This window comes from Gigantopelta aegis, chromosome 15, assembly GCF_016097555.1.
Source record: "Gigantopelta aegis isolate Gae_Host chromosome 15, Gae_host_genome, whole genome shotgun sequence".
NCBI classification, from domain to species: Eukaryota; Metazoa; Mollusca; class Gastropoda; order Neomphalida; family Peltospiridae; genus Gigantopelta; species Gigantopelta aegis.
Window position 1 is genome coordinate 43,872,212 of NC_054713.1, and position 26,075 is coordinate 43,898,286.

Genomic DNA, 26,075 nt, shown 5'->3' on the forward strand with positions numbered 1-26,075 from the left:
AATATGAGGCCATTGAGGTGATGATTCCTGTGACGAATCATATCACCTAATTGGGCTACACCTGACTCCCTTGCTTCATTGGAGGATGTAAAGATGTAAAGTGATCGCTTGACATGTAGTCGGTCTAGGATTGATCCTTGTTGGTGGGCCCATTGGGATTTTTCTTGTTCCAGCCAGTGCACCACAACTGGTTTATCAAAGGACGTAGTATGTGCTGTCCTGTCACACAAATGGTGCATATAAAAGATCCCTTGCTAGTGATGAAAAGATGTAGAAAGTTTCCTCTTTGAGACTATATGTCAAAATTACCAAATGTTTGACATCCAATAGCCGATGATTAATAAATCAAACTGCTCTAGTGGTGTCGTTAAACAAAAACAAACTGGACCATGTAGATCAGGTGCCTATACAGGAATGTTACCTGGTGTGGGGTCTAGACTGACATACGAAGTTTATATTGTGTGTGTCTTGTGGGGGGGGGGGGGGGGGGGGGGATTGAGTCAATCTATATATTAAACAAGCTGCTATGTCTATTACTATAATACCATAGAGTATTTCTTTATGCAATGTGAATGTCAAATACAATACAATATCAGGAATTGTTATGGCTCCATTGTTATGTACTAGATGCATTAAATAATAAGTCTGTTGATGTGATCAACAATAATTTGTAAGCTATTATTTATTATGACATGGAACTTACAATTATATATGCTTTTATTTACGTAGAAAATGCAGAAACAAACTAATGAAGAAAGGATGCTTTGTCTACTTGGGACGAATTCACCAATGACAAGACAACATGTCTGCGTCCATAAGAAATATCTAACAAAAATAAATGTGAAATAAATATGTCATTATAACATTACAGATTTAAAAACAATGGCAGAAATTAAAGTGACACCTCTTGGTATGTATAGTAAATGAAAAAGGTTTTTTCGTCACATGTTTATTATAAGTGTACAAACGAACGCAATTACGTACGACTACAGTCTGTAGAACAGAGCATATTTTCGTCTGATAGTTTTCGTTAAATGAACCTGCACTTTATATTAAACGTGAATTTTGGCGATAATTTAGATACTTTTGAGTTGTATAATTTCTTCATTCATGCTTGCTCATTTCCGATTACAGACGTATGTCCAATTGTATAAACATTTGCCAATATTTCAATAAAACGGCAATACTCTCCAATAATGAAGATTGTCTTTGGCTCTTCAAGTTTAACATTTTATTGATCAGCCTATTTACTGCCCGTAAACCTGGTAGTAACGTAGAAACAAAAACACAACCTGTATGTTATGCATATTTGCCATGATGATACATCTCAGTATGATGTATTTAAATATGTTAAAAAAAATTAATGTAGGAAAAATATTTTAAAGAAAAAATGACATTTTTCAAAATCGGCCGGGCCCATTCTCGGAACCGAACATACGGGTACTTCGACCCCAGGCCGCCATTGTTTATCATGTGACGCGGTGAAGCTTCTTCTTAGTTAGGTATGGTTTGATAGTGAAATGAGGCAACTTTGGTCGATCATTTACAACAGTTAACGGTCACGATGCCTAACACATGTTGTGCAGTTGGCTGCATAAACCATAACATGATGTTAATTTTTTTTCGTTTTACAAATTTCCAAAAGAAGAGACTAGGCGCCGCTTGTAGGTAGGGTCATTAAAACGACAAACCTGATGGAATTCCATGGCTTCCCTCACAGAATGTGACTACGTTGACTTTAATGTTGTTGCTTGTTGACATCAACAGAGATTAATTTAGCAAACAAAATGGTTAAAGCATGTGCAGTGATACAAATCCCACATTATACTGTAAATAAAATACACAATTCCATCGTCTTCCATGAAAACCCCCCCAACAAAACGATGCATCCAGTTCTTGAATAAAGAGTATATTCCTTTATCATTAAATTTGTGTGGTCTTTATTTTTCATTTAATCTTAGTTGCTTGGATATTATCTATACTTGTATTTATTTTGCCATACCACAGCTACAACATCTTATTTATTTATTTTTTAATTTTAAAATAAAAGTTTATACTGCTAAATTACACACATATAATAATTATAATATAGGCCTAAATTCTTGTTTAAACTTTTTTTTTTTTTTTTTTTACAAATGTGTCTGTAGCAGGCCTGCAGTAAGAACATATAGGTCGTCCCCCCCCCCCCCCCCCCGTGTGTTTAATATTTACTTTGGTGCAGAGGGTAAATAATGTGTGTGTGCCTTTGTTTCAGTATATATATATATATATATATATATATATATATATATATATATATATATATGATGTATGTATATGTGTGTGTGTGTATATATATCTATATATGTATATGTATACATATACATACATACAATATATATATATATATATATTTTATACATACATACATATAATATATATATATATATATATATATATATATATATATATATCTACATATATATATATATATATATATATATATATATATATATATATACACACTATATACACTACATACATACATACATACATACATACATACATACATATATATATATATATATATATATATATATATATATATATATATATATATATATATATATATATATATATATATATATATATATATATATATATACATACATATACATACATACATACATACATACATACATACATACATACATACATACATATATATATATATATATACACACATTAGTGATTTCCCTAGAAATTTGTCAAGGCATGGTAGACCAAACACTTTTGGGACATTTTCACCATTTTTGGGGCACTTTTTTTTCATTAAAAATACACAAAAATTAATTGAAATAAACATTAATGTAATTTATGTGCTTGCTTTAATAAATGAATGGCAAAAGATGTAAAAGGCATATTTTATTAATCAATAATACCTTTTTGGGTGTTTTATAAAGGCAATTTTAGAATTAATTAGTGAAAAAGGCTTATTTAATCTCAGGGCAGCATGGTGCTGATTAAGGCAAGATGGTGCTAGACTATTGAGGCATGGTGCTGCACCGTGCTAAAACAAGCTAGGGAAAACACTACACATACATATACATAAATCTAAAAATACATAAAAAATCTATTCTATTGTGGATCAATTAATTTGGTGGTTGTGGTACATTTGTAAATTTTACTTGGTCAAGTTAGAGGACTTACCTTTTTACATATATATGTATTTTCATGGTATTCTACAGTTCAGTGTGTGTGTGTGTTTGTTTTTGTAATCTGCTTTAGAAATTACCTGCAATAAAATGAATGGTCAACTGCCATATCTGATATTTGTTTTCCATTTTGAAAACAGTTTGACATGCAGAATATAGCATTTAACTATCTCATTGATATATTTCCTTGAATATGCTACATAAGTGCATCTACATGAGGTAATTTAACCCGGGTTAAAAGCAACTTAGGTTAAATATGTGTAGTCTAGTAGAAGGCATACCGATATAGATCAGTTTATTAACAACCATATTTGCCTCCTTTCTCCAGCTGTATACTATTAAAAATTAGTTTTGTCGATATTACTTAAATTGAACTGCAATAACAATTCCAATTAAGCACAAGACTGAACAAGAAAATATCTGCAATATCCATTGTGACTAGATATAAAACAACACCAATACTATACATATATATATTAACCATTATTTACTCAGGTAAGTTTTTGTGTTTTATTACTAAATATACCAGGTTAAACCCTATTATTAAAACATTTGCATGTTTGTTCGACGAGGTAACACTTATGTTTTATTAGGTTGTAGACCTCGACATGAAAATAACTGAGGGAACTGATTATTTGCTCCCTAATGTAGTTTATGGGGGGCAATTTAAAATATTACCATATTGATACTACATGTATATAAATTCACATGCCAAAGGAAACTATATATTATTTTCCTTGAAACTAATCTCAGGTGTGATGGGTAAGTAGAGAGAGATATTGCTCCCCCTAGATGTCAAGGTCTGAGGATGGCTTTATTTTATTATTGCTATTTTTTGTTGCCTGCATTCAACCGGTAAGGAAGGGCAACATCATGTGGTAATTTTGCAATCTGTTAAAACAAAAGCATTTCATTATTTCAAGAAACTGTATTTTGTTTTAAGAATAAAAGAATGTATTCAGTGGAACATTATACTGCTGCCAATACATCTATATAATAAGATATGACAATAATACTATTTTAATTTTGAACTTGTAAAGTAACAACTTTGCCATTGTTTAATTATTACATATTATTTGGAAACAAAATAATTATTAAATCATAAAAATAATTAACTCAATCATGCATACAAATTTTATTATAAATACAAATTATATATTTTGTAGCCCACATCATAATTATTATATTAATAATTATCTTATCATTTCAAAATTGTTAAAATTTATAATTAACATTACCTGAAAATTGCATCAACAAAAATTATATTCTGCCCAACCTGCCCTGTCCCCTCGACATTCAAAGTGCACGGAAACACATTGGTACTAAATATAGATTATACTAAATCAAATTCCCGTTGTTCGTTTCTCTTATATGGCAACCCAAGCTGTTATAATACACATAAGACGTATTGCAACTATGTGTTAGCTACAGAAAATAAATGACAATGTGGAAGGCATGTAAAACGTTAATATGATAACTTTATTCTATGTAAACCAGTAATCACTAAGGCTTTGCTTCACCCCCAAAGACCCGGATGATCGGTAACTAGGCCGTGTGATGTCACGCCGGTTCTGAGAATACATAACAAAATCATTCTTCACTTCCTGAAAAATTAAAAGTAAACCCTGTGAATAAATATGTCATATACAATCATGGGATTTGGCATGATGATACATCTCAGTATCATCTGAGTATGATATATTTAAATATATAATGTCAATGTAGAAAATCACTGTGTTTCATCTTTGGGCTGTAAAGATCATGGGCTGAAGATGAAAAATTAATTTTTTTCTAAAAATATTTTTCCTACATTAATATTTTAAAAATTTATTTAAATACATCATACTGATAGGTATCATCGTGCCAGATATGCATCAGCATATATATTAGCATACGGGTTGTGTTTTTATTTCCGGGTTACTACCGGGTTTACAGGTGGTAAATAGGCTGACCAAAATTTTATTATTCTTTTTGTTAATCTGTCACTACTATCAGGGCTTTAGATCTCACTAATTTGGGCACAACACGTTTTTTGTCTGTTCTGAGTATATCGAGGTGATTTAGCACAATAACGTTAAAGTAACAAATGCATTTCCAGTTATTTTAATGGTGGTTCACAGGATTAGTTCAGGGTCCGAATGGGACCTAGGGGAAACCTTAACGTTCATCAGTGTATATCGAGGTTTATTTTGATGAACTAACCAATTTCCAATTTTCATGTAGCTTGCTTTTTTGTGTCTAGTACTAAATATAATTATTGTTTTAAAAGATTGAGCTTTATTTTGATCATGTTTATTTTTGTATTTTTCAGGAGCTGGACAAGGTAACATACATGTTTTCCTGTCTGCATGTACATGCATTAGTGGTGAAATGATGGAAACAATACAGTAAAAAAAACACCAGATGTAGCAAAAGGATGGGGTTATAATTGCTGTTTATATTGTGCTTGAATTGTATTAAAAAAATCGCACATAACTTAGCTTATTAATGCCTGAAGTTTGCTAGTTTACACTTAATAGAGTGAAATTTTAAGATTGAATCATAAATCTTTCTTGTTTGTTTATTGTGTTACCTATTATTTTATAAATATATGTGACTTTTATCTTGTCTTCGAACACATATATACTGTTCAAAAAAAGTAGGGGAAGTCTAATAAGAATTTACAACTGCCAAAATTGTAAGGTATATTAGCTGTGGGGAATGGTTATATGATAATAGTGAATTAATTTGGCAAACATTACAACTGGTAGTTCAGTATTACAGTAGGTTTTATGACCACCAAAGACGATTGGGGTCAGAAGTGAAAATTGAGAATGACACCCAACTCACATGTACATGTATGGGGCAACTGTGTGATACATGTGCAAACTATGGCATGTGTTTCAGTGTGTTGATAAACAGACCTGAATGTTCTTTTCTAGGATGTCTGTGGTCAAAGTGTATGTTCGGTCTAATAGTTGATATTTACATTAATATTTCAGGTTCCCCTACTTTTTTTGAAGAGTATTTAATAATATTCATACAAACTGAGTAGCACTATAGATATTACTTTCCTGAAAGTGGCGGTGATACTGTCAACTCTTGTGTTTAGCAGAACATAAAAGTTAATAGTTACACCTACATGTATGGATGTTCATTTCGGTTATTGTTAAAAAAAAAAAGGAAGTTTATTAAATTAAAATTAAACTTATTTTTTTAAAAAGTTTAATTGTTTAATATTAATTTTTAAATTTAAATTATTATTTTTTACATACATGAGTTAATTGAACATCTATGTGGATGCAACTATCGGTAACACTGAATAAGTTATTTTATGTGAGATGTTTAATTCAACAGAATTCTTGTATAAAATCGGGTCCGTTTGCCTTTTTTTAAACATCAGAATTTAGTAATTTTTATATTTATGAAATGACCTATTTCAGATGTTGGCCGCAGTTGTATCCTTCTGACGATCGGTGGAAAGAACATTATGCTGGATTGTGGGATGCACATGGGATTTAATGATGAGGTAAAAGACTGGAATTGCAAGACAATTTAATTTTCTCTACCTGCACATCTATCCTGTTTCTGACATCCATGTAATGTGCAACTTATCTGTCACTTTACCATTCTTCCTCATTTTAATATACTACATGTTAATTTATAATAAGCGTTTTTATTAGCATTTTTTGTTTTTTTGTACGTAGCTGCTTTAATTTTAAAAAATTTCCTTACTTTAACCTGACCTCTCACTTGTGGACATGATGACGCTGCTTTTAGTTTGATGTCACGGTCCATGACATCATTCCAGCAAATTTTGTATTTAGAGCTTAATATATATATATATATTTTTTTTTTTTTTTTTCTCACAGAGACGATTTCCAGACTTTACTTACATCACAAAGACCGAGAAACTGACTGACTATTTTGATTGTGTTATTATCAGGTATGTGTATTTATTTTCATTTTTAATAAGGCATCACATGGAAAATCATCAATTGATTATAAACAGGGTACAAAAACTATTTGTATCTACTGAAATCCAAAATCATCAGGATGAGTGGGTGAATAAGGGATGGTGTCATATATACCAGGGTTCTCTTTGGGTAAGCAGAATATTTTGCCATATTATCTTCTGAATTTTAACAACTGCAGAATATCGATCATTACTTGGAATTTTAAGATTCTAAACTGGTGAATTTGTTGAGTGGCAGAGCTAGCCCTGTGTGGTTCAGTGTCAAGGGTTGCGGCAGACGTTCATTTTTATAAAACCCAATCACGTTGAAAATAGCACTCACCAAACTAATCTGTCTTAGAGGTATTGATGTTCCAATGATTTATTTTAATCAAACATTTATTGGTTTGGCTCTACTGTTGGTGATGATCAATTATAAAAATTTATAATCAATTGTTCCTCTAATTTAGATGATGGAATTGATGTAAATCATATAGAAAAACAAATCTATACTAACTATGTTAACAGTAACATTCACAAATTGTACATAGTGTCTTGATCGCGGTGATCAGTTGGTGATTAAAGTTAAAGCTGGGTTTTTTTAACAACACCACTAGAGCACATTGATTTATTAATCATCGGTTATTGGATGTCAAACACTTGGTGATTTTGACATATAGTCTTAGAGAGGAAACCCACTACATTTTTCCATTAGCAGCAATGGATCTTTTATATGCACCATCCCACAGACAGAATAGCACATACCATGGCCTTTGATATACCAGTCGTGGAGCACTGGCTGGAACAAGAAATAGCCCAATGGGCCACTGACAAGGATCGATCCTAGACTGACCACTCATCAGGCGAACACATTAGCACTGGGCTATGTACCAATCTGCTGTCTATGGATAAATGCTGCTAATTGGTTGAGTAAGCTATCTGAAGAAAAGATGATGGTTTTCATTCTTACTTATTAGATTTGGTGTCACAATTGCCTATTAAGACTCCTATTAAGACGGCTAGTTGTAAATGTGCTGGGGTGTTGTTAATCAAACATTCCTTTCCTTTCTGTTTGAAGTCACTTCCATCTTGACCACTGTGGAGGGTTGCCGTACATGTCAGAGATCATTGGATATGATGGACCCATCTACATGACCCACCCCACCAAGGCCATTTGTCCTATACTGCTTGTAAGTCATAGCTTGATTTAATTATTACATTAATTATTGTATATATTTACATATGTTTACATGACCCACCCCACCAAGGCAATCTGTCCTATACTGCTTGCAAGTCATAGCTTATTATTACATTAATTATTGTATATATTTATATATGTCTACATGACCCACCCCACCAAGGCCATCTGTCCTATACTGCTTGTAAGTCATAGCTTATTATTACATTAATTATTGTGTATACTTATATATGTTTACATGACCCACCCCACCAAGGCCATCTGTCCTATACTGCTTGTAAGTCATAGCTTGGTTATTGCATTTATAATTATAAATATTTTAATACTTTAATGAAAAGATCCTATTCTTGTATTGCACACGGTATATGTAATGGAGGAAATATTAAATTGTTTTCAAGAACATTTGTAATCATGAGATGATTTGCAAAATTATGATGTGTTCATATGGGTAACACATGTCAAACATTACGAAGATAACAGTTGGTTTGAAACCATTTTATTTAGTACACAGGAACATTTTTCTGGGAGTATTTATTTGTTTGACCGGCCTCGGTGGCGTCGTGGCAGGCCATCGGTCTACAGGCTGGTAGGTACTGGGTTCGGATCCCAGTCGAGGCATGGGATTTTTAATCCAGATACCGACTCCAAACCCTGAGTGAGTGCTCCGCAAGGCTCAATGGGTAGGTGTAAACCACTTGCACCGACCAGTGATCCATAACTGGTTCAACAAAGGCCATGGTTTGTGCTATCCTGCCTGTGGGAAGCGCAAATAAAAGATCCCTTGCTGCCTGTCGTAAAAAGAGTAGCCTATGTGGCGACAGCGGGTTTCCTCTAAAAAAACCAGTGTCAGAATGACCATATGTTTGACGTCCAATAGCCGATGATAAGATAAAAAATCAATGTGCTCTAGAGGCATCGTTAAATAAAACAAACTTTACTTTTTTTATTTGTTTAACTCACTCCATCGATACTTGTAGAATGTCATCACCATTCTCACGGCATGATCTTTACATTGGCACACACAACATCGAATGGTTTAAATTAAATTTTGTGGTCTTGCTTTCCCATCCTACATCATTATGTACCAATTTAAAACTACAGTCATTACTTTTCTTAATACTTGTGCTTTCATCGTGGCCATAAAACATTATTAATACAGACCAAAATATAAACTCTTAATTTTCACAGGAAGACTACAGGAAGATCATGGTCGACCAGAAAGGCGAGAAGAATTTCTTTACACTGGACATGATTAAAGCTGTATATGTATGAAAATATAAAGTGTTTATTTTCACAGGAAGACTACAGGAAGATAATGGTCGACCGGAAAGGCGAGAATGATTTCTTTACGTCAGACATGATCAAAGCTGTATACGTATGAAAATATAAAGTGTTTATGTTCACAGGAAGACTACAGGAAAATAATGGTCGACCGGAAAGGAGAGAAGGATTTCTTCACGTCCGACATGATCAAAGCCTGTATGAAGAAAGTGGTCACCATTAATCTTCACCAGTCCATTCAGGTTGTGTTAAAGGGACAACATCATAATTTTTTTAAATTTCATTTTAATTAATTCATTTTTAATTAAATGTTTTTTCTTAGATTTGTTTCTCTAACATGCATTGAGATGAACATCAATGGCTGCAGCGGTGTTTGACATAGAATAGGTTTATCATAGGTGAGACAGTTAGTGCATGTTATTAATTTCATATTGTAAATACCTGTGTACTGCACAATTCATTTAGTACTAACCTATGGTATGAGATTGTATGATTAACTCATGCCCCCAACGCTTCACAGCAGATCTGTGGGTTGTTTTCAATTTCACAACTCGTATATCAAAGGCTAGGGTTTGTATCGTCATATTAGTGGGAACGTGAATTTAAAAGATGCAGAGTATATAATAAGGATATCCTTGTGGTATTAGCTGTGCATTTCTCCTCTCTCTCTCCCTCTGTGTCTCTGTCTTTCATTCTGTGACTGTCTGTCTTTGTTCCTCCCTCTCTCTCTCTCTCTCTCTCTCTCTCTCTCTCTCTCTCTCTCTCTCTCTCTCTCTCTCTCTCTCTCTCTCTCTCTCTCTCTCTCTCTCTCTCCCTCCCTCCCTCCCTCTCCCTCTCCGTCTGTCTGTCTGTCTGTCTGTCTGTCTGTCTGTCTGTCTCTCTCTCTCTCTCTCTCTCTCTCTCTCTCTCTCTCTCTCTCTCTCTCTCTCTCTCTCTCTCTCTCTCTCTCTCTCTCTCTCTCTCTCTCTCTCTCAATATCTCTCTGTCCGTATGTCTGTCTCTCTCTCTGTCTTTAATAAAAGACATGTAATAGCATTTGTCTTGTTATTTCAGGTGGATGATGAACTGGAGATTAAACCGTACTATGCCGGCCACGTCCTTGGAGCAGCCATGTTCCACATCCGAGTCGGTCAGCAGTCGGTCGTGTACACGGTGTGTTGATAATTCATCACCGACTCATTCTTGTAAAAAACCTATTAAAAATTGTGTAATGGGAAGTAATTTCGTTCAGCTTTTATATCAGATATCAGCTCTGTTTTTTTGCATAAAGTTTAAATAATGTTTTGCAAATTTTGGATTGAATTTTGGCTTTTAAAAGATGATCTTAGCTTATGTTGAGTATCACAGATGTAACGAAATATCTCACTGCTGCCACCAAACCCAAATATGTATTCTGTATGTTCCCTTTTAGAAATAGAACAAACTTGACACACACAATGTCAAGTCTTGTTGAGCATGTTACAAATGGTTGTGAATGGTGTCGTTAAACAAAACAAACTTTAACAATTGGTTTTCTCCCTTTGATTGTAGGGTGACTACAACATGACTCCAGACAGACATCTTGGAGCTGCGTCTATAGACAAGTGTCGGCCCGATCTGCTGATTTCTGAGTCGACTTACGCCACAACGATACGAGACTCTAAGAGATGTCGTGAGCGTGACTTTCTTAAGAAGGTCCATGACTGTGTTGATAAGGGTGGAAAGGTGAGGGTGTCTTCCTTATTGGTCTATCCCCATTGGTGGGCCCATTGGGCTATTTCTCGTTCCAGCCAGTGCACCACGATGTATATCAAAGGCCGTCATATGTGTTATCCTGTCAGTGGGATGTTGCATATAAAAGATCCCTTGCTTCTGATAGAAAAGAGTAGCCCATGGAGTGGCGACATCGGCTTTCCTCTCTCAATATCTGTGTGGTCCTTAACCATATGTCTGACGCTATATAACCGTAAATAAAATGTGTTGAGTGCATCGTTAAATAAAACATTTTCTTCCTTCCTTATTGGTCTAATAACCCAAGTTAAAAACAGACTTTTTTACATCAAGCTATATATTTTCCTAATGAAAACATGTTTGACAATTTTATTTTATTAATACTTTTGCACTATCTATCCATCTGTCCGTTGATAGTGTAAAAAGATAGTGTTTCTTATTCCTCAAAGACATCCAACATATTTTTATTTTCATAATATGTCTGCATTGTCTGTCCATTTCTTTATCCATCCACCCACCCACCCAGTCTCATTTCAGGCTGCGATGCATTATGCAATTTACATATAGTTTTTGTCACATCCAACTAAACTTACACATTATGTAACAGATAAACACAAAATTAAAAGCCCAAAACCTGTCTCCTCAACCAGCAGCCATAATTTTTATCCAGCGATAAAAAAAACTGCCATTGGTAAAGCCCCAGGCTTTTGGCAATTCATATCACAGCTATGGCAATTCCGTCAGTGCCATCATTAAGTATAAGCCCTGGTGGAGTATTAATGAATGAATTAATTGTTGTTGTTTTAATGCAGGTCTTGATTCCGGTATTTGCGCTGGGTCGAGCGCAGGAGCTGTGTATTCTACTGGAGACGTACTGGGACAGAATGAACCTCAAAGTGCCCATCTATTTCTCTCTCGGTCTCACTGAAAAGGTAACGTCATGTGTGATGGTCATTAGAACATCTACTCTGTCAGTCTCACTGAAAAGGTAACGTCATGTGTGATGGTCATAAGAACATCTACTTCTCTCTCAGTCTCACTGAAAAGGTAACGTCATGTGTGATGGTCATAAGAACATCTACTTCTCTCTTGGTCTCACTGAAAAGGTAACGTCATGTGTGATGGTCATAAGAACATCTACTTCTCTCTTGGTCTCACTGAAAAGGTAACGTCATGTGTGATGGTCATAAGAACATCTACTTCTCTCTTGGTCTCACTGAAAAGGTAACGTCATGTGTGATGGTCATAAGAACATCTACTTCTCTCTTGGTCTCACTGAAAAGGTAACGTCATGTGTGATGGTCATAAGAACATCTACTTCTCTCTCAGTCTCACAGAAAAGGTAATGTCATGTGTGTGGTGGTCATAAGAACATCTACTGCTCTCTCAGTCTCACTAAAAGGTAACGTCATGTGTGTGGTGGTCATAAGAACATCTACTTCTCTCTTGGTCTCACTGAAAAGGTAACGTCCTGTGTGTGATGGTCAGAAGAACATCTACTTCTCTCTCGGACTCACTGAAAAGGTAATGTTATGTGTGTGATGGTCATTAGAATATTTACTTCTCTCTCGGACTCACTGAAAAGGTAACGTCATGTGTGTGATGGGACTAATCTAGAAATCATTATTGTAATTTTTATTTTGTGTTACTTCTGTTTTTCTGTACAGGCCAACCATTACTACAAGCTGTTTATAACGTGGACCAGTCAGAAAATAAAGGAAACATTCGTCAAAAGAAACCTCTTTGAATTCAGCCACATCAAGGTATCTATAATATAATACACAAGACCTTTTGAATAAAATGTTCGATATACAGTAGCTGGTGATTAATTAATCTATGTGCTCTAGTGGTGTCGTTAAACATAACAAACTAATCTTACCATCCACCGTTATCTCATTCCTTCAACTTCACAATGTATACAGTTGTTTTACAGAAATTAATATTTATGTTACTTTAAAATTAAAATATTTTTAACTTGGGAAGACATATTTCAATTTGTAAAATAACAAATCCAAATGTTATGCATTCAGGGGAATCAGGGAAAAGTTCGGTCAACGGCTTGTCACTAATGTTTGCTTGACTGATTTTTACACTCCACAGTAAACTGAATTCCCACTTCGTGAACCAATCAAATAGTTCGCACACAATAGCGAAATGTTTGCTGGCTGAGCTTGAGGCAGATGTCACTTTTTCTTGACAATTGTTTTCTCTTTGGTAGCCCTTTGACCGAGCCTACATCGAAAACCCAGGTCCGATGGTTGTGTTTGCAACTCCAGGAATGCTGCATGCTGGGTTGTCGTTACAGATCTTCAAGAAGTGGGCTCCCGTCAAGGAAAACATGGTGAGTACTGGCAGACACAGAGGTTAAAACACAAGTTCTTTGGATCACAGAGGTTAAAATGAGTTTTTATGGTTACAGAGATTAAACATGGTGAAATCTCCGGGTAGCAGAGGTTAAATGTGAGTTCTATGGGTCAGAGAGGTTAAATATGAGTACTATGGATCACAGAGGTTAAATATTGGTTTCAGGGGTCAAAGAGGTTAAATGAGTACTATGGATGACATGAATACTATGAGTCACATAGGTTAAACGTTAGTATTATAGGTCACATAGGTTAAATATGAGTACTATTGGTCACAGATTAAATGTGCTTTCTATGGGTCGGAGACGTTAGCTATGAGTACTAAGGATCACAGAGGTTAAATATGAGTTTCCTTGATCACAGAGGTTAAATAGGAGTGATATGGGTCACAGATGTTAAATAGGAGTGATATGGGTCACAGATGTTAAATAGGAGTGATATGGGTCACACAGATTAAATAGGAGTGATATGGGTCACAGAGACTAAATGTGAGTACTATGGGTCACAGAGGTTAAATGTGAGTACTATGGGTCAGAGATGTTAAACATGAGAACTATATTGTAAGAAAAACCCCACTTCAAATTCTTTTCACCTCTCACTTTGTTAACCAAGATGTTTATTTGTTTGATTTCTTTTCAGATCATAATGCCCGGATATTGTGTCGCGGGAACAGTTGGCCACAAGATCCTGAATGGAGTGAGAAAACTGGAATTTGAAAATAAACAAACTGTAAGTGTCATTTTTTGTTGTCCTTGAAATACAGCTGTTACGTTTCTAACAGCATATGGGTTGGCTCGGATTTTAATAGACAAAGGCCTAGATGAGTGGAAGTTGGATCGTTGTTGCTTGTGGATATGCATGAATATTATCTGTGAAATTAATTGAAATACAAAGTTATAGCTGCAATACTCGGAACATAGTTTGACAGGTATTACTTTAGCAGGACTCTCAGAGTGCTGGGCGGGATATAGCCCAGTGGTACAGCGCTCGCTCGATGCGCGGTCGGTCTGGGGTTGATCCCCGTCGGTGGGCCCATTGGGCTATTTCTTGTTCCAGCCAGTGCACCACAACTGGTATATCAAAGGCCGTGGTATGTACTACCCTGTCTATGGGATGGTGCATATAAAAGATCCCTTGCTGCTAATTGAAAAGAGTAGCCCATGAAGTGGCAACAGCGGGTTTTCTCTCTCAATATCTATGTGGTCCTTAACCATATGTCTGACGCCATATAACCGTAAATAAAATGTGTTGAGTGCGTCGTTAAATAAAATATTTCCTTCCTCAGAATGCTTGTTGTTTTGTACAACTGGATATTTTACTGAGCATTATTGTTAAAAATAAAATATTAACTTGTAGTGTTAGTATTAGTAAGTATGTTTCAAATTTAATTATAAGTGCAATTTCTTCATGTTCATCTGGGTATCAACAAACAAAAATCATTTGCAAACTTATGCATGAACGGCTTCACCGATTCACACAGTTTGTGGATTATTATTTTGTTCATACCCTGATGAAATGTAAAAGAAATGACACATTATTACCCATATGGGCAGATAGAAGTGGGAAAAGAAAAATGATCTTTCCTTACTGAAAGAAAAAACCCCATTTCTTCCCCTACATGGGCGGATCCAGGAAATATTTTTAAGGGAGGGGGGGGGGGGGGACCAAGAAAGTAGTCATGTAGTGGTAGTCATGTCAACGACTAACTTACATCATCAGTGATACGTAGGTCATAGCTATGATGCAATGCTGCCTCTTGTTTTCAACTTGCAAACTTGTTTTCAATAACAGTATCATTTGAAAATCTTCCATATAATGATAAAGATTGTTAATGAGTAATAGAATACCCAACTCACTACTCGGCAATACTGTTTATCTTGTACTTGTGAATTGATGTCGTTCTTCCCTCGCCAAAGGCACCTGAAGGACAACATCAATTCACTGGTGCAAGATAAACAGTATTGGCAAGTAGCGAGTTGGGTGTTTTCTAAATACTTAATTGTTTCTTCTTGATACAGAATTTTATTATGAATTTTAATTTCATCTATCTGTGATATTTGGGTTTTTTGTTTTGCACAGTTCTTTAGTACTGTAATTTAATTTAACAATTGCATTTTTTTTTTATTGATGTTGATCATCACTTAATATTTGCATATACCATAGTTTGCCACCCAATAGCCAATGTATTTTTCGTGCTGGGATGTCATTAAACATCTACAGGGCTTCTAGATTATGGTAGCCCCACTCTTATGGCTAGTGATATATAGTGTTGGGCTAGTAAATAATTATTATTACTATGCCCGACGGCTAGTGAAATGTTTCGGTCAAATTTTGCAGTTAAGTCTGTTTTGTAAATATGAATATTTTGCCCCCCACCCCATCCCCACCCCTCAATGTTTTTAAACTATATCTCTCTCTCTTTAGGTGGCATATCCAATTTTTACTTTTATTTAATAAAATTGTATTAACTTAAACTTAAAGTAAAGTAGGGCTAGTGAATTTTTAATCGTGGCTAGTAAATTTTTTAAATCACTGATCCCATGGCTAGTGGATTTTATAAATCACTGATCCCATGGCTAGTGGATTTTATAAATCACTGATCCCATGGCTAGTGGATTTTATAAATCACTGATCCCATGGCTAGTGGATTTTATAAATCACTGATCCCATGGCTAGTGGATTTTATAAATCACTGATCCCATGGCTAGTGGATTTTATAAATCACTGATCCCATGGCTAGTGGATTTTATAAATCACTGATCCCATGGCTAGTGGATTTTATAAACATTCTAGAAGCCCTGATCTGTTCTATTCTATTCTATTCTATTCTATTCTATTACCATAGTTTGCCACCCAATAGCCAATGTATTTCGCATGCTGGGGTGTCGTTAAACATCTATTCTATTACCATAGTTTGCCACCCAATAGCCAATGTATTTCGCATGCTGGGGTGTCGTTAAACATCTATTCTATTCTATTCTATTCTATTCTATTCTATTACCATAGTTTGCCACCCAACAGCCAATGTATTTCGCATGCTGGGGTGTCGTTAAACATCTATTCTATTCTATTCTATTCTATTACCATAGTTTGCCACCCAACAGCCAATGTATTTCGCATGCTGGGGTGTCGTTAAACATCTATTCTATTCTATTCTATTACCATAGTTTGCCACCCAACAGCCAATGTATTTCGCATGCTGGGGTGTCGTTAAACATCTATTCTATTCTATTCTATTCTATTACCATAGTTTGCCACCCAACAGCCAATGTATTTCGCATGCTGGGGTGTCGTTAAACATCTATTCTATTCTATTCTATTCTATTACCATAGTTTGCCACCCAACAGCCAATGTATTTCGCATGCTGGGGTGTCGTTAAACATCTATTCTATTCTATTCTATTCTATTACCATAGTTTGCCACCCAACAGCCAATGTATTTCGCATGCTGGGGTGTCGTTAAACATCTATTCTATTCTATTCTATTCTATTACCATAGTTTGCCACCCAATAGCCAATGTATTTCGCATGCTGGGGTGTCGTTAAACATCTATTCTATTCTATTCTATTCTATTACCATAGTTTGCCACCCAATAGCCAATGTATTTCGCATGCTGGGGTGTCGTTAAACATCTATTCTATTCTATTCTATTCTATTACCATAGTTTGCCACCCAACAGCCAATGTATTTCGCATGCTGGGGTGTCGTTAAACATCTATTCTATTCTATTCTATTCTATTACCATAGTTTGCCACCCAATAGCCAATGTATTTCGCATGCTGGGGTGTCGTTAAACATCTATTCTATTCTATTCTATTCTATTACCATAGTTTGCCACCCAATAGCCAATGTATTTCGCATGCTGGGATGTCGTTAAACATCTATTCTATTCTATTCTATTCTATTACCATAGTTTGCCACCCAATAGCCAATGTATTTCGCATGCTGGGGTGTCGTTAAACATCTATTCTATTCTATTCTATTCTATTACCATAGTTTGCCACCCAATAGCCAATGTATTTCGCATGCTGGGGTGTCGTTAAACATCTATTCTATTCTATTCTATTCTATTCTATTCTATTCTATTCTATTCTATTATCATAGTTTGCCATCCAACAGCCAATGTATTTTTTGTGCAGCGGTGACGTTAAACATCTATTCTATTCTGTTGTGTTGTTTGTGACAGCTGGATGTCCGCCTGTCCGTCCAGTACATGTCGTTCAGTGCGCACGCGGACGCGAAGGGCATCATGCAGCTCATCTCGCACTGTGAACCACGCAGTGTGATGCTCGTGCACGGAGAGGCTGCCAAGATGGGCTTCCTACAGAGCAAGATTCAACAGGAGTTTGGTACGGAGGTTTTTCTTTTTATACTTAGCCTGACCTCTAACGTATGGCAATTTACCGCCAGTACTTTGGAATAGTCTGAACAGCTAGAATGGAGGGGATAGAATGATTCCAATGAGTCCAGACCCCGTGCTTGTAAAATCTTTAGAGTCTGGATGGCCTCGGTGGCGCAGTGGTTAAGCCATTGGACTACAGGCTGGTAGGTACAGGGCTCGCAGCCCGGTACCGGCTCCAACCCAGAGCGAGTTCTTAAGGGCTCATTGGGTAGGTGTAAGGCCACTACACCCTCTTCTCTCTCACTAACAACTAACAAACTAAGAACTAACCCACTGTCCTGGACAGACAGTCCAGATAGCTGATGTGTGTGCCCAGGACAGCGTGCTTGAACCTTAATTTGATATAAGCACGACTCAGTGGGTAGGTGTAAGGCCACTACATCCTCTTCTCTCTCACTAACCAACTAAGAACTAACCCACTGTCCTGGATAGACAGTCCAGATAGCTGATGTGTGTGCCCAGGACAGCGTGCTTGAACCTTAATTGGATATAAGCACGAAAATAAGTTGAAATGAATGAAGAGTCTGGATTCAAGACTCTTAATAGAGACTGACAACTAATGCTAGGCTTTGACCATCAACTGTCATGACAAAGTTGACCAACTCTATGGTTGCATTGTAAATTCCCCAGATCAACCTGTTTCTTACATGTGATAGCTACGTCTTTCTTTTTGGAGGACTTTCATGGTCAGAGGTTAAGTTAAGTATTCATGAAAAGAGAAAAACCATTCAAATTTTTTTCAGTTTTAAAACATTATTATTAAAAATTCTTGATCTGATTTTTCTTCTTTGCTACACAGTCTGATTAAGTGTTAATAACATAATTTGATGTCACTGAGTTCATTAGAATATTTATTTGGAAGGCAGAATGAAATTTGATATCATTTGTTTTCATAAAGCAACAGTTTTACAGTTCACTCTAAATATTAAATAGATGAATGTGGAATTACTGCCATCCTTTCGTCTGTAAACATACATGTACATTCAAGAAAAAATAAAATGTTTATTAATATTCATGTTTCCTAATTGATATTTTATATCTTTATTTGTTTTCTAGGTGTTGACTGTACATTTCCAGCCAATGGGCAGACAATTACCATACCAACAAAACACAGTATCTCGGTAGACGTGTCTCTCAGTTTACTCAAGAGAGAAGCTCACCTAGCCAGTAAGTGTACTGGACAACTAAAGAATCTATGAAATTAAGAAAGTAATTTAGTTCTGTTTAATTTTATTTTGTTTAAAATTGTTAATTTTGAATCACATTATTTTTGTGTCAAAGAAAATCATACTTCTTTCTGTCCGTGAATCCACCCAAGACTGTGTTTGTCCATCCATCCATGTACTGAGGCTTACAGATTTTTTCACACCAGTTGATTAATATTATGATGAGTGGTTGTATATGTCTAAATGTATTTATTTACATCATTTTCAGGCTTATCTCCCCCTGATCCTAAAAAGCGTAAAGTCCTCCATGGTGCTCTGTTGGTGAAAGGCAATGTAAGTGTATTACAAAGAACATAAAACTTTAGTCAGATGGTAAATAGAAACATTATTTGAATTAATTTTATTTGAGTTGGTCAAGAATTAACCTAGTGCAATAACTTTGAAGTGAAGAGTGTGATGTTGTTCTTGCTGTGTTTTTTTTTCCAGATTTACTGTAAACTGGGGGAAATACATTCATGCCCTGCCACAAGTCACACAATTTATACATGTATATTATTTTCCAAGTGAGAATGTATTTAAGGTGATGCCGATTTTTCACAAAATTTACATGTTGCAGACGTGTGTTAAGGAGTTAAGGAGCAGATTCCGGGGGGTGGTGGGTGGTGGGTGGGAGGGGAAACCACCTCACCATAACTAATCCAGTTTACAGTACTTAAAATAGAGCACCCATACCAAAGATTTATTGTGTTTTTTAATCGGCATGTAAACCAGCGCTAACGTTTGTTGTTGATCTGTGTGTTTAGAAGCTACAGCTGGTGGAGCCAAGTCACGCGTTCCGCGAGCTCGGACTGGAGGAACACCACCTACGCTTCACGTGCACAGTGACCGTGGAGGAGGACGGATCCATCAACCAGACGGCCGACAAAATCTACCAGCTCATCAGAGGGTAAATAGAATGTTGATAGGTCTACAAGCAGTGAAACGTGTCTTGTATATCTGCCTCACCCCGTGTCTATCTGTCTGTCACCGTCTGCCTGCCTGACTGTATGTCACTCTCTCAGTCTCCTCTCTCTGTGTCTGTCTCTCTCTCTGTCTCTGTCTGTCTGTCTTTCTGTCTTTCTCTCTCTCACTGTCTCTCTCTCTTACCTCTCTCTGTCTCTCTGTCTCTGTCTCTCTGTCTCTGTCTTTCTGTCTTTCTCTCTCTCACTGTCTCTCTCTCTTACCTCTCTCTGTCTCTCTGTCTCTGTCTCTCTGTCTCTGTCTCTCTGTCTCTGTCTGTCTGTCTTTCTCTCTCTCACTGTCTCTCTCTCTTACCTCTCTCTGTCTCTCTGTCTCTGTCTCTCTGTCTCTGTCTCTCTGTCTCTGTCTTTCTGTCTTTCTCTCTCTCACTGTCTCTCTCTCTTACCTCTCTCTGTCTCTCTGTCTCTGTCTCTCTGTCTCTGTCTCTCTGTCTCTCTCTTACTCTTACCTCTCTCTGTCTCTCTCCATATGTCTCTTTCTGATTGTCTCCACATATTTCTTTCTCGGTCTCTTTCTCTCTGTTTTTCTCTCTCTCTCTCCCCACCTCTTTCTGTCTCAGTTCCTCCCTCCCTCTCTGTCTCTTTTTCTCTGTGCATACTTGACACATTCATTTATTCTAAAGATGGTTCCTCCACCTCAGTGTGAGCTTGTCAGTGTACCACATTTTCATAGAATTTTAATCATTTTGGCTCAGCAAGGAAAGATATATTTGGTAGACAAAATTTAATAGAATTGTTTCAATGACACGCTGAACTTAAATATCTTGTAGTTTTTATCAGATGTAGATTTTTATTCCAAATTTTAATATACTTACCTGTGTATTTTATTATTTTGCACAGCTCTTTACACCGAGTTTTAAGTTAACTTTAGAATTTTTATATTGATTTTGATCATCAGTTCATTTATATATTCAGCATTGTTTGACACCCAATAGCCGATCAATTTGTTTGTGCTAGAGTGCCATCTTTGCCTTCTCTCTGTCCGTCTGTCATTCTCTGTCTCATATAACTGCCCATCTTTAATGCTGGTACATGTGACTGTTTCAGAAAGCTAAAGGAATGCCCTGTACAGTATTCATCAGACGGGTCCATCACGGTGTCTGACGTTCTCATCAAAGTGTCGGGGGACGAAGACACGAAACACATCCTCGTGTCCTGGTCACATCAGGTAGCTTCCTCAACCAGGGGTTGTCTCCCTTGGATTACTATTATATTCCTTTGCATTATTGTTATCTCTTTATGAAGATCCTGCTATTTTTTTCAACTGTTGTCTTTATCTCTGAACTTTTTTCATATCTGAATGTTATAGTAAATGGATTGAATTCCATCCGTGGAACCATTTTCATACGCCCGTCTATGATGGGTCGTATTGTGATATGGTGTTGTCAGTCTGTCTGTCCATCTGTCCATCCATCCATCCATCCGTATGTTAATTTTTTCTTGTCCAGACCATATCTTGCATACAGATGCATACAGGACCATCAAACCTCACAAGTAGGAACTACTTGTGATGGCAATGTGTTGCGTACTATTGCTAGGTCACTGTGACCTACTTTTCATGGTCTACTGCACATAACAGTAAATCCTTGTCCGGATCATGTCTTGCATACAGATGTACACAGGACCATCAAACCTCACATGTAGGAACAACTTGGGATGGTGGTGTGTCACATACAATTATTAAATCACTGTGATACAAGTAACGGGCATATCATGTATACTACTCAAAAGAATTTAAGGGTCAAAAATTTATAACCAAATAAGTTTCAGAGTGTATTAGATTGATGATGTAAACTACACCAAATTTTTTATTTATTGTTCCATATTTACAAAAAAACACAAATAAACGTCACTGTATACAAGAAAGTCACATGACATGCTGTCAAAGTTGAAGGTTGTCAAACATGGATTTTACACATTAGAACATTCGTTTAATAGTGTGTGAATCCACCCCTGGCGCGAATACACTCGACACATCGTTGCCTCATGCTGTTGATCAGACGTCTGAAGAACTCTTGGGGAATGGCCTGCCACTCTGCCATAAGAAGTTGACCCAGATCATGAAAGTTGGCCGGAGGGGCATGGTTATCCCGAACTCTCCTGCCTAATTCGTCCCAGACGTGCTCTATTGAGGCCAAGTCAGGCGAATATGCTGGCCAATCCATCCTGGCGATACCTTGTTGTCTGAGAAAGTCCGTTACCACCCTGGCGCGGTGGGTTCTGGCATTGTCATCCTGCAGAACTGCCCCGCCGCCAATCTGCTGAAGGCCTGGGAGAACCAACGGCCGGATAATCTCATTCAGATAGCGGATTCCATTCAGATTGTCATCCACCACATAGAGGGGGGTCCTGTGGTGGATAGAGATGCCGCCCATGACGCTGCCACCACCGAACCGGTGACGTTGTCTAACGTTAACATCAGCGAAGCGCTCCCCAGGACGTCTGTAGACACGAACCCAACCGTCGTTGAACTGGAGACTAAACCTGGACTCATCAGTGAACATCACTCGACCCCACTGAACACGTTGCCACCGCAGATGAAGTGTGCACCAGTGACGTCTGGCCGTTCTGTGACGTGGTAGGAGTGGTGGTCGAACAGCCTGGCGACGGCAGCATAGATTATTGGCTCTCAGACGATTGCGTATGGTTTGATCAGACACTCGAGTTCCAGTCGCAGTCCGCAGATTGTCACGTAATCGGCGTGCAGTGGTTGTGCGTTGACGTAGAGCCATATTGGTGATGTAGCGGTCCTCTCTATTTGTAGTGCTTCGGGGTCTTCCCGAACGTGGACGATTTCGAACAGAATTCATTGCTTGGTACCGTTGCCACAGTCGGCCAACGACACTCTGACTGACACCAAGTCTCAGAGCAACATTTCTTTGCGTATTGCCATCCTGAAGCCAAGCAATAGCCCTTCCTCGATCTTCGATAGTTGGTTGAAGTCGTACCATTGTCGAATTTGGAGTGTGCACCGTACACGAACGCAAGCTCCAATTATATGGAAATTCAGCATTGGGAACATGGAATACACGTGCAAAGCGTGCAAATGAAGCGCTTTGTGAAAAAGCAAGTTATGGGCACTTAGCAGACCTTTCGCTTTCGCCCTAATTTATGTGCAAATGTAAGCATGTTTTCGCCATTAGAACTATTCGACAGTGTCAATGACAGTGGATTTTAATTCATTTATGGGTTGCTTAGTCCCACTTTCGTCAAAATGGAACAATACCATGCGTGACATTATGGTCTAGCTAATATAATTCAGAAAATAATGTTGAAAATATCGTCTGACCCTTAAATTCTTTTGAGTAGTATATCTCACCGGTACTCATTAAAATTGTTTTTGTTTTTTTCCATCCCAACTAGTGCCTCATAACTGGTATATTAAAGACCATGATATGTGCTGTCTTGTCTGTGGGAAAATAGAAATAAATGATCTGTTGCTGGAATAAAAAAAATATGTGGTAGGTTTCCTCTGTAGACTACGTACCGGCCTCGGTGGCGTCGTGGTAGGACATCGGTCTACAGGCTGGTAGGTACTGGGTTCGGATCCCAGTCGAGGCATGGGATTTTTAATCCAGATACCGACTCCAAACCCTGAGTGAGTGCTCCGCAAGGCTCCATGGGTAGGTGTAAACCACTTGCACCGACCAGTGATCCATAACTGGTTCAACAAAGGCCATGGTTTGTGCTATCCTGCCTGTGGAAAGCGCAAATAAAAGATCCCTTGCTGCTAATCAGAAGAGTAGCCCATATAGTGGCAACAGTGGGTTTCCTCTCTCAATATCTCTGTGGTCCTTAACCATATGTCTGACGCCATATAACCGTAAATAAAATGTGTTGAGTGCGTCGTTAAATAAAACATTTCTTTCTGTAGACTACGTGTCAGAATAACAAATATCGGACATCCGATAGCTGATAATTATGTTAATGTGCTCTAGTGGTGTCATTAAACAAAACAAACGTTTCGTGGGTTATCTTCCCTTGCATTAATTACTGTTATCTCCCTTTGTATTAATTACCTTTATCTCTTTTGAAAATTCTGCTGTATTTTCCAGCTCTCATTGTATCCTGTGAATCTTTTCATCTCTGAATCTTATAGTAAACACACATTTAAAGTAATTTATCGTTTGATTGATGCACACTCGTTTTATTTCATGTTTCAGGATGAAGATCTTGGCAGTTACCTGCTGCAGCTCATACGAACTGAGTATACTCAGACTTGAGTCATGTGACCCGAGTACACTCGGATGTGAGTCATGTGAGGGTGTCCATTGAAATGTTTGGCTGGTGCATCTGTTATATAGACTACTGTTATTTTGGTGACACACCTGTCCAGAGACAAAATCTAGAAGAATCTAGTGTTCATATTGGAGTGTCATGAAAGATTCAATCACTGTATGCAGTGTTTACGTTTTCTGTGCAAAGAATCTATGAATAACCAAACATTCCGAAGAAAGAATCTGGAAGAATCTCGTGTTCATGCTGGAGTGTCATGAAATATTCAGTCATTGTATACATTGTTTACGTATTCTGTAGAAAGAATCTATGAAAAGACTAACAGTTTTTGATAAATGAAAAAGGAAACATTTGGAGATGAAGTTAGAGTCGGAATGTAGCCCAGTGCTAAACTGCTCGCCTGATGTGTGGTCAGTTCCGTTGGTAGTCCATTTCTCATTCAAGCTAGTGCACCACGAAGTCTGTGGTATGTGCTATCCTGTGCATATAAAAGATTCCTTGCTACTAGTGGAAAAATGTAGTGGGTTTCCTCTCTAAGACTATGTCAGAATTACCAAATGTTTAACATCCAATAGCTGATGATTAATATATCAATGTGCTCCAGTGGTGTTGTTCAATAAAACAAACAACATGAAGTGATTAAAATGTTAGAAATTAGAAAAAAAACTAAACATTTTGTCTTTCAAGCAGTCTTTATGCATTCTGTAGACAGATTGTACAGAAATACAAAAAGTTGTTGACCGATGAAAATGAAAACATTTTGTGTTGTTAGAGTCAACATGAATTTATTAAAATGCGAGAGACAGTATATTAAAAATCCAATACAATTGACAATGTAGGAAAATCAGAAGATAAAAAAACGTTTTGTATTTTTTTGAGATGGACATGGGTTTTTTAAAAGCACTGTGGACTGCTTGCTTGTCTCACAAAAATCAAATGTTTTTCACACATGCTGTTAAAACAGATGTCAAGAAATCATATTAAGACTGATTTCAAATAAGGAAAAAAATAAATATATATATATATATATATATAGACGTGTATATATATTACAGCCCTTGTGCTGAACCACATTATATTTACCTTGGTAACTGACTGTTTGGTTATTTGAATTATATTTGCATATGTTTACCAACTACCTCAGACTTCCAGTAAATTCAGTTATTTTTATCAGACGTTCCAACCACTTTTTTTTCAGAAACGTAACAATTGGTGGTTTGCATACATTTAAATATGCATAACCGACACATGGAACAAAATTATGGTTCTTGTGCCTGAAAAAGAGAAGGAAGGAAGGAAATGTTTTATTTAACGACGCACTCAACACATTTTATTTACGGTTATATGGCGTCGGATCCGCTGTCGCCACTTCATAGGCTACTCTTTTCGTAGCCCAGTGGTAAAGTCCTCACCAGATGCTCTGTTGGTCTAGGATCGATGCACTTTGGTGGGCCCATTGGGCTATTTCTTGTTCCAGCCAGTGCACCACGACTGGTATATCAAAGGCTGTGGTATGTGCCATCCTGTCTGTAGGATGGTGCATATGAAAGATCCCTTGCTACTAATGGAAA

The 26,075-nt window shown here is 36.9% G+C and overlaps 1 protein-coding gene across 1 annotated transcript; it reads left to right on the forward strand.

Moving 5' to 3' along the window:
- Positions 1–776: 776 nt before the first annotated feature.
- On the forward strand, positions 777–25,529 carry LOC121390049 (integrator complex subunit 11-like). The gene is made up of 18 exons (XM_041521757.1): positions 777–910; positions 5,506–5,517; positions 6,617–6,702; positions 7,046–7,119; positions 8,207–8,318; positions 9,733–9,849; positions 10,661–10,759; positions 11,138–11,311; positions 12,130–12,249; positions 12,985–13,080; positions 13,536–13,658; positions 14,320–14,409; positions 17,868–18,030; positions 19,140–19,250; positions 19,518–19,582; positions 20,053–20,195; positions 21,316–21,436; positions 24,432–25,529. Exons 1-18 carry the CDS (start codon positions 883–885, stop codon positions 24,489–24,491), a joined length of 1,794 nt encoding a protein of 597 aa, XP_041377691.1. The 5' UTR covers positions 777–882; the 3' UTR covers positions 24,492–25,529.
- The last annotated feature ends 546 nt before the right edge of the window (positions 25,530–26,075 follow it).